This window comes from Podarcis vaucheri, assembly GCF_965113315.1.
Source record: "Podarcis vaucheri genome assembly, chromosome: 10".
Taxonomy (NCBI): Eukaryota; Metazoa; Chordata; class Lepidosauria; order Squamata; family Lacertidae; genus Podarcis; species Podarcis vaucheri.
Window position 1 is genome coordinate 72,205,487 of NC_138748.1, and position 17,598 is coordinate 72,223,084.

Below are 17,598 nucleotides of genomic sequence, written 5' to 3' on the forward strand. Positions count from 1 at the left end.
CCCACCTGCATGTTTTCCGGCTGCCTGATATATACGTATTTTTTTTTAACTGCCTTGACAAAAGAAAGCATTTTAACTGCATTAAGAACTATTTCGCAGCGAAACCTAAGCTTTGCCATCCCTTAAGAGGTACAGACACTGTAATCTTCCAGATCGCATGAATTTACAGGCAAAACACTGTTTAAGGATTTCATCCTTTTAAATGGAAGAAAGCATATTTGAATGCTGTGTGACTCCAAAAACAAAAAGCAGAAAGTCAAATCAGAATTTTAAACTGAACCTGTAATCTCTCTTCCCTTCACAAACATTGTTCCCTCCGGAGCATGGAGAGGAATTAGAGGGACGCTCTGCTTTCCTCTCTTCTTGCCTGGAGGGGAGGGGCTTTCCCTGCTCTTTGTTCCGTTTGAGCAAACACAGTAACGAAACAGAGAGGGTGGGCAGTAAGACCCTGAGGCAGAATGCAGGAAAGCAACCACTTCCTCTTTTCAGGTTTCCCTTCTCCCTGAAGCGCGGTTTGATTTTTGCCTGATTTTTCGGCTCCAGGGACCACACATTCGCTGCATAACACGCACAGACATTTCCCCTTCCTTTTTAGGAGAAAAAATCTGCGTGTTATAGAGCGAAAAATACGGTAGTTCAAAAAAGGTTTTTGGTAGCCTGCCCTCTTTTGTTATGCTTTGACTTTGCGCTTTATCCATATTCGTGGATACCACCCCATTCATGTCACCCATCATAATGATGTTGTTGTAGTCCATATAGTCCAGCAATGTCTCATGCAACCTTGTAAAATTCCAACTTCCCCTCATTTGGTGCATAAATTCCCAAAATCAAATTTTTTTCTCCTTGTATTTGAATTTCAATTGCCAGGATTCTTCCTTGTTCATCTTTGAAGAGAAATTTTGGTGATAGGCTTTCTTTTGCATAAATAACAACTCCTCTCTTCTTGACTCTATCTGATGAGATAAATTCTTTTTTTTTTTATAAATATTTTTATTACTTTTTTTTTCCCAGATAAAGATTATTCAGCAAATTATACAAAAATCTTATACATTTACAAAAAGGAAAAGAAAAAAAGAAGAAAAAGAAAAAAGAGAAAAAAAGTTGATTATTTCCAAGCTTAGTTCCAGTCTACTATCGAACTTCCCCACGTCTCCCCCGCGTTGCATTCTTAACAAATAAAATTTCAACAAATTATACCCTTGTTTCATACGTTTCTTTCTTTTACCTTAAAGCTTACATTTTAGTTTAAATTACTTATTGTCATGTTACTTTAATCAGCCGATATAATAACCTTTCCAACCTTTAAACATTTATTCCTTTCATTAATTCATTGTTTAATTTCAATGTCCTTCACTCTCATTGCTGGAGCTGTTTTCTCCAAATCGTGCGAAATCTTATAATTCATATAATTTGTAGAACTTTTGCAAATAGTCCTTAAATTTTTTCCAATCCTCCTCCATTGCTTCTTCTCCCAAGTCTCGGATCCTGGCAGTCATCTCAGCCAATTCCATATAGTCCATCAGCTGCGTTTGCCATTCTTCCAGTGTGGGCAAATCTTGAGTCTTCCAGTATTTTGCGATAAGAATCCTTGCTGCTGTAGTTGCGTACATAAAAAAAGTTCTATCCTTCTTTGACACCTTTTGGCCGACAATGCCCAAGAGGAAGGCCTCTGGTTTCTTAGGGAAGGTGTACTTAAACACCTTTTTTAACTCATTATATATCATTTCCCAGAAGGCCTTCACCCTAGGGCACGTCCACCACAGGTGAAAGAATGTCCCTTCGGCCTCTTTACACTTCCAACATCTATTGTCAGTCAAATGGTATATCTTTGCTAGTTTGACTGGGGTCATGTACCACCTGTATATCATTTTCATAATGTTTTCTTTCAGGGCATTGCATGCCGTAAATTTCATACCGGTGGTCCATAACCTTTCCCAGTCTTCAAACATGATGTTGTACCCAATATCTTGAGCCCACTTTATCATGGCCGATTTAACTGTCTCATCCTGAGTATTCCATTTAAGCAGCAAGTTATACATTCTAGATAATAACTTAGTCCTTGGTTCTAACAATTCTGTCTCTAGTTTCGATTTTTCCACCTGGAAACCTGTTTTTTTTTAATCTGTCTTAAATACCTCTTGAATTTGGGCATAATGGAACCAATCTTGCACCTTATCTTTTAATTTTTCAAAACTCTGTAATCTCCAGTTGTCTCCAATTTTTTTCTATTATTTCCCCATATGTCGGCCAGCCGGCCTCCATATTGGGTCTTTTCCGCGCCTTGGCCTCCACTGGTGAAAGCCACCTCGGGGTCTTACTTTCTAGCAAGTCCTTATATTTTGTCCAGACTATGAAGATTGCTTTTCTGACAATATGGTTTTTGAACATTTTATGTGTTTTTACCTTGTCGTACCACAAATAGGCGTGCCATCCTAAAGAGTTGTTGAACCCTTCCAGATCTAGGACATCAGTGTTCTTAAGCAAAAGCCAATCTTTCATCCAGCAGAAGGCTGCAGCTTCATAATATAACCTTAAGTCTGGCAGGGCAAACCCCCCTCTTTCTTTTGCATCAGTTAATATTTTAAACTTTATTCGGGGCTTTTTGCCCTGCCAAACGAACTTCGAAATATCCTTCTGCCACTTCCCAAAACATTCCACTCTGTCCACGATCTGTAAGGTTTGAAACAAAAATAACATCTTTGGCAACACATTCATTTTTATCGCTGCTATTCGGCCCAACAAGGAAAGTTTTAATCTTGTCCAAATTTCTAGATCTTTTTTCACCTCTGTCCAACATTTTTCGTAATTATCTTTAAACAAATTCAAGTTTTTTGAAGACAAGTTAATCCCCAGGTATTTCACCTTTTTCACCACATTTAATTCTGTTTCCCTCTGAAACCCATCTATTTCTAAAGATGTCAAGTTTTTACCCAATACCTTGGTTTTTTGTTTGTTCAACTTAAATCCTGCCACCCGACCAAACCCCTGAATCAATTCTAGAACTCTTTTTGTACTAGATTCTGGCTCCTGTAATGTCAAAACCAAATCATCTGCAAAGGCTTTCAGTTTATATTGTTTCTCTCCGACCTGTATACCTTGTACCTGCCGGTCCTTCCTAATCATATTCAAGAGCACCTCCAGGACCGAAATAAATAATAAGGGGGAAAGAGGGCACCCTTGACGTGTTCCTTTTTCAATTTGGAACTCTTCTGTCACCACATTGTTCACTATTAACTTAGCTTTCTGTTCTGAATATATTGCCTCTAAGCCATTTTCAAATCCCCGTCCCACTCCCATCCCTTCCAAGTTTTTCTTCATAAACCTCCAGGAAATGTTATCGAAGGCCTTCTCCGCATCAATAAAAATTAACACTGCTTTGGTGTTAATGTTAGTTTGCAAGAGTTCCAAGACATCAATAATGTTCCTGGTATTATCATACAAATGTCTACCTGGGAGAAAGCCTGCCTGGTCCTTATGAATTACTTCGTTCAATACCTTTTTAAATCTATTTGCCAAAATGTCTGCAAATATTTTGTAATCCACATTAAGGAGTGAGATGGGACGGTAATTCTTTAGTTGAGTCTTTTCAGATTCCACTTTAGGAATCAATGTAATGAAAGCTTCTTTCCACGTTTCTGGTGCTCTCCCTCCGTCCATAATCTGGTTACAAACCTCCATTAGGGGTTGTGTCAAATAGTCTTTTAGTATCTTATAATACTTGGAGGTGAGTCCGTCAGGGCCTGGAGATTTGCCCAACTGCATATTCTGAATGGCAACCTCAATTTCCTGTTGTGTTATTCTATGATTCAAGATTGATCTCTTTTCCTGAGAAAGTTTCGGTAGGCCATTGATTTTCAAAAATTGATCCATCTCAAATACTTCCTCGGGTCCTTGCGTATACAGTTTTTTAAAATATTTCTGGAAACACTTTCTAATTTCACCTGGTTTCTGGATGTTTTTCCCTTCGACCTCTAGATTGGTAACATAGTTCAATTTTTGTCTTTTCTTCAACTGCCATGCTAGCAGTTTCCCACATTTATTCGCTGATTCAAAAGATCTTTGTTTCATTTGTTTAATTTTCCATTCCACTTCTTGGTTTATCAATTTCATATATTGTGCTTGGTGGAATTTAATTTCTCTCAGAGTCTCTTTTGATTTCGGGTTAGATCTCAGTTTTTTCTCACCATCTTTTATCTTCTGTAATATCTTATCCTTTTTTCCATTCCAGAGCTTTTTCTTGATTGTATTCTGTTGTATCAGAAACCCTCTCATTACCGCTTTGCTTGCGTCCCAGATTGTTCTCTTTTCCACCGAGGTGTTCAAATTTATTTCAAAATAGTCTTTTAAAACTTTTTGGGCCTTCTTTACAATCTCTTGATCTCTTAACAGGTTGTCATTCATTTTCCATCTGAAGGAGCCGGCTGGAGTAAATCTTAATTCCAATTTCAGAGCGTTATGGTCGGAGCAGGTTTTTGGGCAGATTTCCACTCTTACAGTCTTAGGTGCCAGCCCTCTAGTTACCCAGATCTGGTCGATTCTTGTCCAAGATAGGTGGGCCTCAGAGAAGAACGTTCCCTCTTTACCAAGGGGGTTCCTTGTCCTCCAAGTATCAATCAAATCCATGTTGTCAGTCAGTTCAAAAAAGGTTTTAGGTAGTCTGCCGTCTTTAGTCAAATTTTGATTCTGCGACTTGTCCATTAAAGTAGAGACCACTCCATTCATATCTCCCATCATAATGATGTTAGTATAGTCCAGATAGTCCAGCAATGTCTCATGCAGTTTCTTATAAAATTCCGATTTCCCCTCATTTGGTGCGTAAATTCCTAATATCAAAACTTTTTCACCCTGAGTTTGTATTTCAATTGCCAAAATTCGTCCATATTCATCTTTAAACAAAAATTTTGGTGACAAATTCTCCTTTGCATAGATCACTACGCCTCTTTTCTTAACTCTGTCCGATGAAATAAATTCTTGGCCCAGTCTTTTATTTATTAACACTTTCCTTTGGAGTCTTGTCACATGTGTTTCCTGAAGACAGATTATATCCAAATGTTCTTTTTTCAAAATATGAAAAATCTTTCTTCTTTTCTCCGGGGAATTTGCGCCATTGATATTCCAGCTGTACAGCTGCAGAGACATCCTGGATCGATCTGTTGTTACTCTTTATGGGGTGTCTTCCTTTTCTTTTGAGCCCGAGGGCAGAGATGGTGGGTCTGCTCCAGGTGGTGGTGGTGGCCAAGGGATCGTTATCCCCTTCTGTAAGTCCTCTCCGTGGTCGTGCAGGAACTTCTGGGAATCTTCTTGCGTTTTGATTTTAATTTTCTTTCCTTTATAAGTAAATGATAACCCTTGAGGGAACTCCCACCTATAAGGTATCCCGTTGCCTCTCAATAATCTTGCTAGGTCCGTATAAACAGCTCTAAGGTCCAAAAGTTGTTTTGGTATATCCTTGTAAATTTCCACTTTCCTGTCTTGGAACTCAAGTGATTTCTTGAAATGAAGGTCTAATATCTTGTCTCTCTCCTGTTTCGATCTCAAAATAATCAAGCAGTCCCTGGGTCTGTCCTTCCTTGTTGCTCTTCCCAATCTAAATGCTGTTAATATTTTAAAGTCCTGATCAACTTTTATACCCCAGAATTTAGAAAACTCCTCTGTCAAATAGCCAGTCAAATCTTCTTTCTCAGATTCTGGGATAAGGCGGAGTCTCAAATTATTTTCCCGGTTTCTCAATTCGATCAAAGACAGGTAGGCCTGCTGGTCACTGATATGTTTATGTAGTGGCCTAACTTCTCCCTTTATTTCCTGAATTTCTTTATTTGCTTGTTCAACTTTCAAATTTGCAGCCTCAACCAATTTCCGATTTTGTGATACAGTGTCTTTAAGATCTCCAATTGCTTGTGAGTGTTGTGTCACTTGTTCAGTAAGTTTGGTAATGGAGGATGTGGCTAAGTCAATTTTAGCTGTCTGTTCGTCCACTTTCTTATTTAGGATTGCAAATTGATCCAACATCTGTTTCAATAAGGTGGACTCAGACCCTCCTGCAGCCATACCCTCTGATGCAGTCTGACCAGCTTCGTCTAATACAGCAGGGACGGATGATCTGCGTGCTTGAGTTGTCAAGGTTGTTTGCAAAAGTTGTCCTTTCCCTGCTTTCGCTTTTGTTGCAGCCCTTGTTTTCGGCGGGCCACTCATTCCACACCTGTCTCTGGCTCAAGGTCAAATTATCAGTCTTCCCATAGGAAAGGCAGTCCCACAGTTGCCAATGAAAACCACAGAAAGACAAAATAAAGTTTGTTCCCAGGCAATTGTAAATCCAAAACTCCGCTAGAGGGAGTATTATTGCAGTTCAGGAAAGAAAAGAAAAAACTTGTCCGCCATTTAAAGTCCCTGCAGTTCCACAAAGTTTAAACAAGTCTTTTTTGTGAAAGGGAAAAGGAAAAATAAGCCTTTACCCACCTCTTTAGAGCTTACAGAGTATCCACAAATCGTCACAAAGTCCATAAGGTGCCTGCTACAGTTTTTAAAAGTTATCCTCCAAAGCGCCCAAAAGTATCAAGTTCCACTTTGGATACAGTTTCCGCAGCCACAGATTTCCTTCACTCTGCCAGCCCGATACTAGGTATCTCAAAATTTGTAATCCACTAAGGAGGAGAATGTTCCCAGTTTATTCAATACCATAAGAATTAAAAGAAGAAAGACTTGCCTTTACCCTTTTGTTTGACAGTTCCGTTCACGCACGATGGTTTCAATTTTAAGTCCCTTTAAAGCGCTTCCCGCTGTCAGTTCTTTGTCTTTGATCTTTAAGCAACGCGGAGAGACGGACTTCCTTTTTTTCGTCTCTCGCTTTCAGCCGAAATTCAAAAATTTGTAATCCCAAAGAAAGAGTAATCCTTACTCACGAGTAGATGATTTTGAGTCCAATTCAAAGGAAGAAAGGTCGGCGCTCATCGGCAGCAGCCGCGCGGCTTCACTCCGGCAGAAAGAGCGATGAACCCACAGCACCGCTTCCCCTCCACGCATCCGGAGCCCCTTACGGGGTCCCTTCTTCGTTTTGGGGGTCGCTCCAGGTGCCCGTCGAGTCCCACGGCCACGAGCTCGCTCTGCTCGTGGTTTATCTTAATGGATCGTCGCTGTGCCGTAGCGCACGATCCTTTTCTGCGGAGCCCCTCTTCAGCAGTTGAAGAGGACCGCCATTACCGTTTCGCGCCGCCTCCGGAAGTCCTGATGAGATAAATTCTTGACCCAGTCTCTTATTAATTAAAACTTTCCTATGAAGCCTAATCACGTGCGTTTCTTGTAGACAAATTAAGTCTAATTGCTCCTTTTTTAATAAGTGAAATATCTTCTTCCTTTTCTCCGGGGAGTTAAAGCCATGAATATTCCAGCTTAATAGTTGCAGAGACATGTTGGAGTAGTTCTATTCTCCCTTTGGCGGTGGTATCACTTTCTCAGGCTCAACAGAACCCAAAGGTGTAGGTACAGAACCTAATGGTCCAAGTTCTAAGGCTCTTGCTTCACCTTCAATCCCTTTCTGAAGGTCTTCTCTGTAGTTACTCAAAAAATTTTCCTTGTCTTCAGCTGTTTTGATTTTAACTTTCTTTCCCCTAAACGTAAAGGATAGTCCCTGGGGGAACTCCCATCTAAAAATGATTCCGTTACTTCTCAGTAGTTTCACCAAGTCTCCGTAGTTAGATCTAAGTTCCAATAAGTATTTCGGGATGTCCTTGTAGATTTCCACTTTAAGATCCTGAATTTCAAGGGTCTTTTGAAAATGTGCACTCAATATCTTATCTCTTTCTGCCTTATTCCTGAGGGAGATCAGGCAGTCTCTGGACTTAGCCTTCGTTCCTCCCTTTCCAAGTCTGAATGCACTTACAATTTTAAAATCTTTATCTTCTTCCAAAGGCCAAAATTTTGCAAATTCTTTTGTCAAAAATTCGATTAAATCTCCCTTTTCAAGTTCTGGAACTGACCTCAATCTCAAGTTATTTTCCTTACTTTTTAGCTCTACCATAGACAGATATGCCTGGTGTTCACCAATCTGTTTACGCATGGGTTTTATTTCCTCTTGCACGGCCTCTGCTTTCTGTTTAGCCTCCTCAGCTATTTTACGATTCTCTGTGGTAGATTCCAGGAGTTTCCCGATAGCTTGAGCATTTAAACTCACTTGTTGAGTCAGGTTGTTAACACTAGCCGTGTTTTGATCAATCTTAGATGATTGTTCAGTCACTTGCTTACTCAGGCCATCCAGTTTTGCAAAGATTTTATCTAACACTGAAGTAAAGTCCCCTCCTGTGGCCATTCCTTCCAGCCTGGCTTGCTCTGGCTCTTCCTCTTGTGCCACAGAGACAATAGGAACAGATGATCTTCGCAGCTGTGAAGTTATAGTAGTTTGTTGTGTTTTGGCTTTGCCTGATCTTGTTTTCCCACTCATCCCACTTCTGTCTATGCGTCAAGGTCAGTCTCGCGGTTTGTAATTCCCATGGGAATCCACAAGTCCAAAGATGGGAAAAAAACCCAGTGATTGCAGATTTTCAATAGTCCTCTAGAGGGAGATTAAGTATATCTTAGAGGAGAAAAGTTGCAATCTTTCCAAAAATCCCTTAAACATTAATAACAATATCAAACAGCATCAAAGTCCCGAAGATCTTCCAAATCTTTTCACTAAAGTACTAACAGTGTCTCTAAAAAGTGCAAGTTCAATGTAGCAATTCAATGTAACCGTCCAGTGTAGCAGCTCAATGCAACAATTCCCACAGCCTAGCAGTTCCAATAGTCTGGCAGCCCGATTGCCGGGATTTCTCAGTGCTTTTTGTAAATCCACAAAAGAAGAGGTAAAAAGGAAATATCCACCAAGGTGCAATTCAAATTTTCTTCCACACCTCAATTTAGTTGATGCTCAGATTAGTTCCTTCTAAAGTCACGATTTCAAAGGCATTAGAGAGTTTAACATCCTTGCTTTAAATCTTTAAACAGAGCCGGGAGACAGACTTCCTGGTTGCGTCTCCCGCTTCAGTGCCAAATTTTCAGTCAATTTAGTCCCAAATTCAGTAAACTTCACCTACTCACGGGAAGTTGTTTTTAAGCCGAATAGTCCCAGGAAAAGAGGTCAGCGCTCACCGACAGCAGCTTTGCGGCTTCACTCCACAGAAAGAGTGATCGACTCACAGCACCGCGCCAGCCCTTTCATGCTCCGGAGCCCCTTACGAGGTCCCTTCAACGTTTCGAGGGGCGCTGATGGTGCCCGCTGAGTCCCACGGCCACAGGCTATCGCTGCCTGTGGGTTTCCAACCTGGGTCTCTGCTTCGCCGTAGCAGACGACCCTTTTCTGCGGAGCTTCACCTTCACAGATGGAAGGAGACCGCCATTGCCGTTCGCACCGCCCCCGGAAGTCATCGAGGCAGTGAAGGTTTAGGACCAAAGTTTTCCTTCTCAATGGGCTCATTTCCCCGGTTGATGATCCCATCTGCCCTTCACTTTCCTCTACAGCATGGGCAGAATCTGCCTTTTTGACTGTGGGATTCAGTTTTTCTTCTCCTCTCCATCCACCAGGGTCTGCCTTCACCTGCAGCAGAATTCCCGAACCCACCAAGGATTTGAGACCCATCAGGTATCCTCACCTGGTCTAGCTGGCCGGTTGAAGTCGTTCCTGAGATTGCGGTCCATTTTGCATGCTGACAGCTTCTGGAAGCCACAAGTGAGAGCTGAGTGCAGGGTGGGGACCAATGGTGGAAAAATTACCCCTACCAAAGGTACTACCGCTCCCCTAACACCCCAAGACATCCTATAATTATGATATTTAAGACAGATCAGGAATAAATTCATATATCAAGAAGTAACACAACTTCAGGTTGTTAATGAATCAATACCACATATTCAAGGATGAAGTTCCCGCTAAGTACAGTTATCCATTTGCCTTTAATATCCAGCTTTTTCAGTGTCAGATTAGGATAGTCTTGTGTCAGGAGACAGGCACAAGATTATAATAATCTTCATTATAATAAGGAGCGATGGGGGTGGGTGTTTCCATCTGGGATTCCCATGCGCCACCTGCTTTCCTTCTGCTTCTCCTGCTCTCTCCATGCAATGTGAGGCATGTAGACTGAGGTCCATTTCCAAGAACAGGAGCTTCCCTGAGCACCCATTCAGCTGACACCAAGCACCAAGCCTTGTCACTAGTTCTCTGACTGACCCAGACCACAGTCCCTGGAAAAGACGGAGACCTGAGTCTCACAAAATGGTTTATATGGACCTCCTGAGGCCAATGGGATTGTGCAGGTGATTCATAAAGATCTAGAGGTGGAAACTGGGGTGGATGGAGGATTATGATGCAGAGAATGGGAAATGTCCAAAGGAACGATGAACCAGAGAAGGAGACAGTCTTATCATAGACAAAGAGCAGCTGCCTTTCCTTTGAGGAAACAATTGATTTGAAAAGGCTGTATTCCAAGTTCATGCTGCTATATTAATGATGACTAAGGATTCTGAAAGGTTGCCTATGCATTACTATCATTTGGTGACATTGCATCTTCGTTTCCTCAAAACTGGGAACATGGGTAGGAGGCAGGGGAATGTAGGAGATGTTGAAATAGAAGAAGGTGCTAATGGTGCTTGCTGTGTTCTCTTCCCCTTTCTTCTCTTCCTTGAAACCCAAACAGGATTTCCTTTCCTCCCACTTTGAAGAAGGTGATGGAGAAGACATTCAGAATTCTGAGGGATGGGGCACTTTATTTCAATAGGTATAGACATTAAAATGTGTGAAATGTGGAATATGCTTCACTGAATGAGCACACATACCTCACATCAGCGATCTCAAGAAGGGGAGAAACCATTTAAAGGTATGGAGAGTGAGAAAAGTTTAACCAATAGTGAAAAGCTTAGAACACATCAGAGGACTCACATGGGCAAGAAAGGATTCCAATTCTTGGATTGTGGAAAGAGCTTCAGTCAGAATGGACACTTAAGTTTACATCTGTGGACTCACACAGGGGAGAAGCCATTTAAATGCATGGAGTGTGGAAAGAGCTTCAGTCATAGTGGACACCTCAATATACATCAACGGACTCACACTGGGGATAAGCCATTTAAATGCATGGAGTGCGGAAAGAGCTTCAGTCAGGATGGAAACCTCAATATACATCAGCGGACTCACACAGGAGAGAAACCATTTAAATGCATGGAGTGTGGAAAGAGCTTCAGTCAGAGTGGACACCTCAATATACATCAACGGATTCACACAGGGGAAAAACCATTTGAGTGCATGGAATGCGGAAAGAGCTTCAGTCAGAATGGAGACCTTAAATTACACCAGCGGATTCACACAGGGGAGAAACCATATAAATGTATGGAGTGTGGAAAGAGCTTCAGTACGAGTTGCCAACTCAATAGGCATCAACAGACTCACACAGGAGGAAAACCACTTAAATGTATGGAGTGTGGAAAGAGCTTTAGTGATAATGGAAGCCTTAGAACACATCAGCGGACTCACACAGGAGAGAAACCCTTTAAATGCATGGAGTGTGGAAAGAGCTTCAGTCAGAATGGATACCTTACAACACATCAACGGACTCATACAGGGGAGAAACCATATAAATGTATGGAGTGTGGAAAGAGCTTCAGTTTAAATGGAAACCTTAGAATACATCAACGGACTCATACAGGGGAGAAACCATATAAATGTATGGAGTGTGGAAAGAGCTTCAGTTTAAATGGAAACCTTAGAATACATCAACGGACTCATACAGGGGAGAAACCATATAATTGTATGGAGTGTGGAAACAGCTTTAGTGATAATGGAAGCCTTAGAGCACATCAGCGGACTCACACAGGAGAGAAACCATTTAAATGCATGGAGTGTGGAAAGAGCTTCAGTCAGAGTGGACACCTCAATATACATCAACGGACTCACACAGGGGAGAAACCATATAAATGTATGGAGTGTGGAAACAGCTTTAGTGATAATGGAAACCTTAGAACACATCAGCGGACTCACACAGGAGAGAAACCATTTAAATGCATGGAGTGTGGAAAGAGCTTCAGTCAGAGTGGAAACCTCAATATACATCAACTGACTCACACAGGGGAGAAACCATATAAATGTATGGAGTGTGGAAGGAGCTTTAGTGATAATGGATACCTTAGAACACATCAGCGGACTCACACAGGAGAGAAACCCTTTAAATGCATGGAGTGTGGAAAGAGCTTCAGTCAGAGTGGACACCTCAATATACATCAACGGACTCACACAGGGGAGAAACCATTTGAATGCATGGAATGCGGAAAGAGCTTCAGTCAGAATGGATACCTTACAACACATCAACGGACTCATACAGGGGAGAAACCATATAAATGTATGGAGTGTGGAAAGAGCTTCAGTTTAAATGGAAACCTTAGAATACATCAACAGACTCACACAGGGGAGAAACCCTTTAAATGCATGGAGTGTGGAAAGAGCTTCAGTTCTAGTGGACACCTCAATATACATCAACGGACTCACACTGGGGATAAACCATTTAAATGCATGGAGTGCGGAAAGAGCTTCAGTTTAAATGGAAACCTTAGAATACATCAACGGACTCATACAGGGGAGAAACCATATAAATGTATGGAGTGTGGAAACAGCTTTAGTGATTATGGAAGCCTTAGAACACATCAGCGGACTCACACAGGAGAGAAACCATTTAAATGCATGGAGTGTGGAAAGAGCTTCAGTCAGAGTGGACACCTCAATATACATCAACGGACTCACACAGGGGAGAAACCATATAAATGTATGGAGTGTGGAAACAGCTTTAGTGATAATGGAAACCTTAGAAAACATCAGCGGACTCACACAGGAGAGAAACCATTTAAATGCATGGAGTGTGGAAAGAGCTTCAGTCAGAGTGGAAACCTCAATATACATCAACTGACACACAGGGGAGAAACCATATAAATGTATGGAGTGTGGAAGGAGCTTTAGTGATAATGGATACCTTAGAACACATCAGCGGACTCACACAGGAGAGAAACCCTTTAAATGCATGGAGTGTGGAAAGAGCTTCAGTCAGAGTGGACACCTCAATATACATCAACGGACTCACACAGGGGAGAAACCATTTGAATGCATGGAATGCGGAAAGAGCTTCAGTCAGAATGGATACCTTACAACACATCAACGGACTCATACAGGGGAGAAACCATATAAATGTATGGAGTGTGGAAAGAGCTTCAGTTTAAATGGAAACCTTAGAATACATCAACAGACTCACACAGGGGAGAAACCCTTTAAATGCATGGAGTGTGGAAAGAGCTTCAGTCATAGTGGACACCTCAATATACATCAACGTACTCACACTGGGGATAAACCATTTAAATGCATGGAGTGCGGAAAGAGCTTCAGTCAGAATGGAAACCTCAATATACATCAATGGACTCACACAGGGGGAAAGCCATTTGAATGCCTGGAGTGCGGAAAGTGCTTCAGTCAGAATGGAGACCTTAAATTACACCAGCGGATTCACACAGGAGAGAAACCATATAAATGTATGGAGTGTGGAAAGAGCTTCAGTAAGAGTGGACACCTCAATATGCATCAACGGACTCACACAGGGGAGAAACCATTTGAATGCCTGGAGTGCGGAAAGTGCTTCAGTCAGAATGGAGATCTTAAATTACACCAGTGGATTCACACGGGGAGAAACCATATAAATGTATGGAGTGTGGAAAGATCTTCAGTAATAGTGAATACCTCAATATGCATCAACGGACTCACACAGGGGAGAAACCATATAAATGCATGGAGTGCGGAAAGAGCTTCAGGCAGAATGGACACCTTAGAAAACATCAGGAGACACACGGGAGAAACTGTTTAAATGTATGGACTGTGGAAGGAGCTGCACTCAGAGCGGAACCCTTGATTTCTGTCAACAAACTCACACAAAATACAAAACTTATAAATATCAGGAAAGTAGATACAGGTTCAGTCCTAGTGGAAGTTCTAAATCAACAGACTCATGCACAGGAAGAACCTTAGGAGTTGAAACCCTACAAACCATCAACAAACTCTAAGAGGAGAAGCAGTGTAAATGAAAAGATTGCAAAAAGTGTTTTATTTACAATGGAGTGTTTAAGGAACATCCAGGGACTTTCACATGGGAGAACCCATTTAGATGTATGGAGAACGGGACATTTTCCTTTTAGTGTCCACTCTTTCTTCACAGCAATGAAATTTTGAAGGCAATGTCAAACAATGTGAGTATAATCTAACAGATAAAGTACCTTTTGAGAGATAGGATGAATCAGGTTTGCTAGTGGTGAGTGAGGATTAGGGCTGGGCGATATATTGATATCTTGTCCAATACCAGTTTCTAGACCACATCGTGATAACATTTGAAGAACTACTGATATGGTAATACACCGTGAATCACAGTGTGTATTTCTGGGATGTGCCTGCAAGCAGCGGCAGAAAGCTTTTCTTCGTGACGTCCCTGCAGATGCTGAGTTGCTGACTTCCCTCCCAGGCAACAGGAAGCGAAAGACACACATCCTTTGCCCTGTGTCCTTCCAGCCTCTTTCCTCCCTTGCTCCCTTCTGCTGGTGTGTGTGCCTGACTTAGACATCCTGTGTGCTGTATGATTTTACTGCTGGAACTGGATTTGCTCTCAGGAGCTAAGTTTTGTGCCTCACTGGGGACCCAGTGAGAACTGTATGCATTGAAAGCTCAGTAAACTATTACTGAAGAAGTAAGTCCTGCTGCCTCTGTGTGTGTTTTTGACCTCAGCATGGGAATTGCTCTACACGTGGCCCCTACCCTGCTGCTACGTGCCTCATGCCCTGGAGTTGGTCTACTCAAGCATGCAAGATGGCATGTACCAAACTCTCACCCCACCACTGCATGATTTCAAAACACTACTTATTCAACAGAACTTCATCCCTGCTCCCTGCACATTCTGAAAAAAACTTGAAATACTGAAATTGAATGGGAGATTTTCCCCCAAGCCTATTTGTAGGATGGGGAAGGTGGGGCTGCAGGTACCAGGGAAGTCTCCTGGGGGGCCCATCTTCAATCATGAACCACATAGGGGAACCCCAGAGCTCCTGCTTATTGTGGGGTTTGGTGAAGATAGTACTTTTCCATATTCCCAGAAGTTATTATTCAATCCTGTTGCTAGGGAGTATTCCTACCAAAGTGCATATTACTATCATACTGATTTGACTGCTATGGTTGCTTTTGCTGTAATGGACTGGCTGGGTGTGGGGAGGGGGAGGCACCAGCTGGGGAACCCCCAAGGGAAGAAGGCTCAGAGCCTGGGGCTGGTGGTGGGATGGCAATGAGCAGAAAGAGGGAGAAAATGGAGCAGAACGGGAGGGAAGATGTTGCAAGCTGGAGGAAACAGGGTTTGGTGAGCAGGAAGAGGCTGGGGCAGAGAGCAGTTCAGGAGAGGAGGGGCCAGGAGACCCAAAGGAGGCCGGCTGCTGAAGAATCCAGGGAGACCCCCCCCTCCCGCTGCGGCCAGCTCCCCTCTCCCCTGGTCTCCTAGAGCACACAGAGAAACCCAGTTCAGACCCCATGATCCTGCACATGATATTAAGAGGGTGTTTCCCTGCCCCCCAAAATGCATCGCTTTAATCTCCTTGACAATGAACTGTATTTTCAGCCCAATCACCCCGTTTGGAGAGATCTTTTAGGTGCCCCTTGCAATCTCTCTTTGTTTGAACACTCCTGGACAATTTACTGCCACCAGCAAACTTTTCTCCCTCCCTGCTCACTCCTAACTCTAGATCATTTATGAACAAGTTGAAAAGCCACATGTCCCAATACTGATCTATAGGGGACTCCACTTTATGCTTCTCTCCATTCACAGGAGTGTTCGTTTATTAGTACGTGTTCCTCCCTCCCCCCATCCTTCTGTGCTGTGGAGGGAACCCTGCGGAAAAGTTCTGGGGTGAATTTCGCTTCCCCACATATCCAACACAGCTCAGCATTCAGTAAAATGGAAGAGGAAAGCTGGCCACAATCCAAGAGACTGAGGTCAGCAGAAAGGGAAACAAAGCCTACTCAAAGGGAAGCCGCTTCAGCTTCCAGCCCGTCTGCTCCCACAATGGCTGAAGAAGAATTGCCCTTTGGGAATGGCGGAGCTGAATGGAAGCGGGCGAGGAAGCCCCACAATCGCTCCTGCTGGAGGAATAGGGCCACTGACACCTATACTCAAAGGTGATGACCTGGTCGTTTAGGGGCACTGTTACGCCATCAGGAACCGGTAGTCCCCCACACCTGCCTCCCTTGTCTGGATTCAACCTCAATCCCTTAGCTGCCATCCATCCTCCAACCACCTCCAGAAAGGCACACAGGGAATCCACTGCCTTCACTGGTTCCAATTTAAAAAAGAGGAAGAGATGGGAGAAGCCTCCCCATTGTCTTTTCCTTCACAAATCCTGTCTTAAGGGCACATTTAAGATATGAATAGGGTGTGAGGCTGTGACCTGGCACAGGAACTAAATATTCATCATTACAAAAGACTGGCCAGGCTCCCCTGGGAATCCAATCAAATGACCATTAAACAGGTAACCTGGCAGGCAGGAGGTAAACAAACCACTCAGATTTCTGCTGTAAACCGCTCTTTCTGTGATGTAGGTATGATGTATGGGGGGGTTGGTCTTGAGCTCCAGGGCAGGGCATTTAAAATGTCTATATAAGGCCTTGTGTGCCATTGTTCTGGGTTCCTCCTCCCTCCTGCGTGTGGTGAGTGAGGACCCTGTTGCAACAGATCAATAAAGATCAGGCTTACTAGCTGCTTTGCTTTAAACACTTTAAATGCATCAGGATTCAATCCACCATCCCGATGGATTTCTGCCTGGGGCTTGTGCTGCCCTTGATCGCCTCCTGCCTCATAAGGGATTATGGCTTATGAATTGGATCCCCCAATTCCAGAGGAGTCATTAGGCGTTGGAACCCAGGAAATCCGTCAAACTGTTGACTTGGCGATATTTGACATTTCTACAGTTTTCTATACAGTATTGGATAGTCGGAGGACACAGTCCGATTCATGGTATCCGCTTCTTGCTACAATTGTATAGGCTGCTTCTCTGAGCCTCTTTGCTGTTGTGCATGGACGGTGCCTGTGTCCACGGTCATTGTCCCGGCCTTAGTCAGAGGCTGTGGTGGGGCCTTGGGGTTTTTGGGGAGTCGTATAACTGTCCCCCTTCCTGGTTTGAAGAGCACCAATACCTAAAACACGGACGCACGGCTCGTGGTGTGGGGTGGGCGAGGGAAGGATTTCGCAATGTAAACATTGGGGGGGAACCCCACTTTGTAATTGGATTGCCAGGATCAGCCCCTCACCCGCTCTCGTGATATACAGGAGGAAGAGGGGAGAGGAAAAACCTTCCTCTCCCTCCCCCCAATTCCTTCCCTCCCCTCCCGGCACATCCTTCCCTCACCCCGCCCCCACAATCCCAAATCCCCTCCCCAATATGTTGCCCCTGCTCCTCGCCATCCGACCTCTCCTCCGGGAATAGGGGGGGAGAGCCCCCCTCCCACCCTGCCTGCTTCTCCCGGAAGTGGAGCTTCCACTCCGGATTGCTGCCCTGCGCCGTACCTCTAGGGGCGCGCGCTTT

The 17,598-nt window shown here is 43.3% G+C and overlaps 3 protein-coding genes across 3 annotated transcripts in view; 2 read left to right on the forward strand and 1 right to left on the reverse strand.

Annotated features, from left to right (window-relative positions):
* The window catches only part of LOC309542447 (uncharacterized protein), a gene marked incomplete at its 5' end in the record, with an annotated part of 89,528 nt that extends 74,801 nt beyond the window's left edge, over positions 1 to 14,727 (forward strand). Inside the window, 3 exons of the mRNA XM_082241246.1 lie at positions 9,553 to 9,697; positions 10,659 to 10,739; positions 14,353 to 14,727. Of these exons, the coding sequence (XP_082097372.1) occupies positions 9,553 to 9,697; positions 10,659 to 10,739 (226 nt within the window). The 3' untranslated portion in view covers positions 14,353 to 14,727. The remainder of the gene's footprint in view (positions 1 to 9,552; positions 9,698 to 10,658; positions 10,740 to 14,352) is intronic.
* LOC309541245 (uncharacterized protein) overlaps positions 1 to 17,598 on the reverse strand; it is a 328,128-nt gene that overhangs the window by 271,571 nt on the left and 38,959 nt on the right. The window lies entirely within an intron of this gene.
* LOC309541255 (uncharacterized protein) lies at positions 10,749 to 13,694 on the forward strand. The gene is made up of 2 exons (XM_082238898.1): positions 10,749 to 12,871; positions 13,148 to 13,694. The coding sequence occupies exons 1-2, from the start codon at positions 10,784 to 10,786 to the stop codon at positions 13,184 to 13,186; spliced, it is 2,127 nt and encodes a 708-aa protein (XP_082095024.1). The 5' UTR covers positions 10,749 to 10,783; the 3' UTR covers positions 13,187 to 13,694.

Coding starts and splice junctions, on each gene's coding strand:
- LOC309541255 (XM_082238898.1), top strand. CDS start 10,784: ATGAGCACACATACCTCACATCAGCGATCTCAAGAAGGGGAGAAACCA. Junction 12,872..13,147: donor AATGCATGGAGTGTGGAAAG/AGCTTCAGTCAG, acceptor TGGATACCTTAC/AACACATCAACGGACTCATA.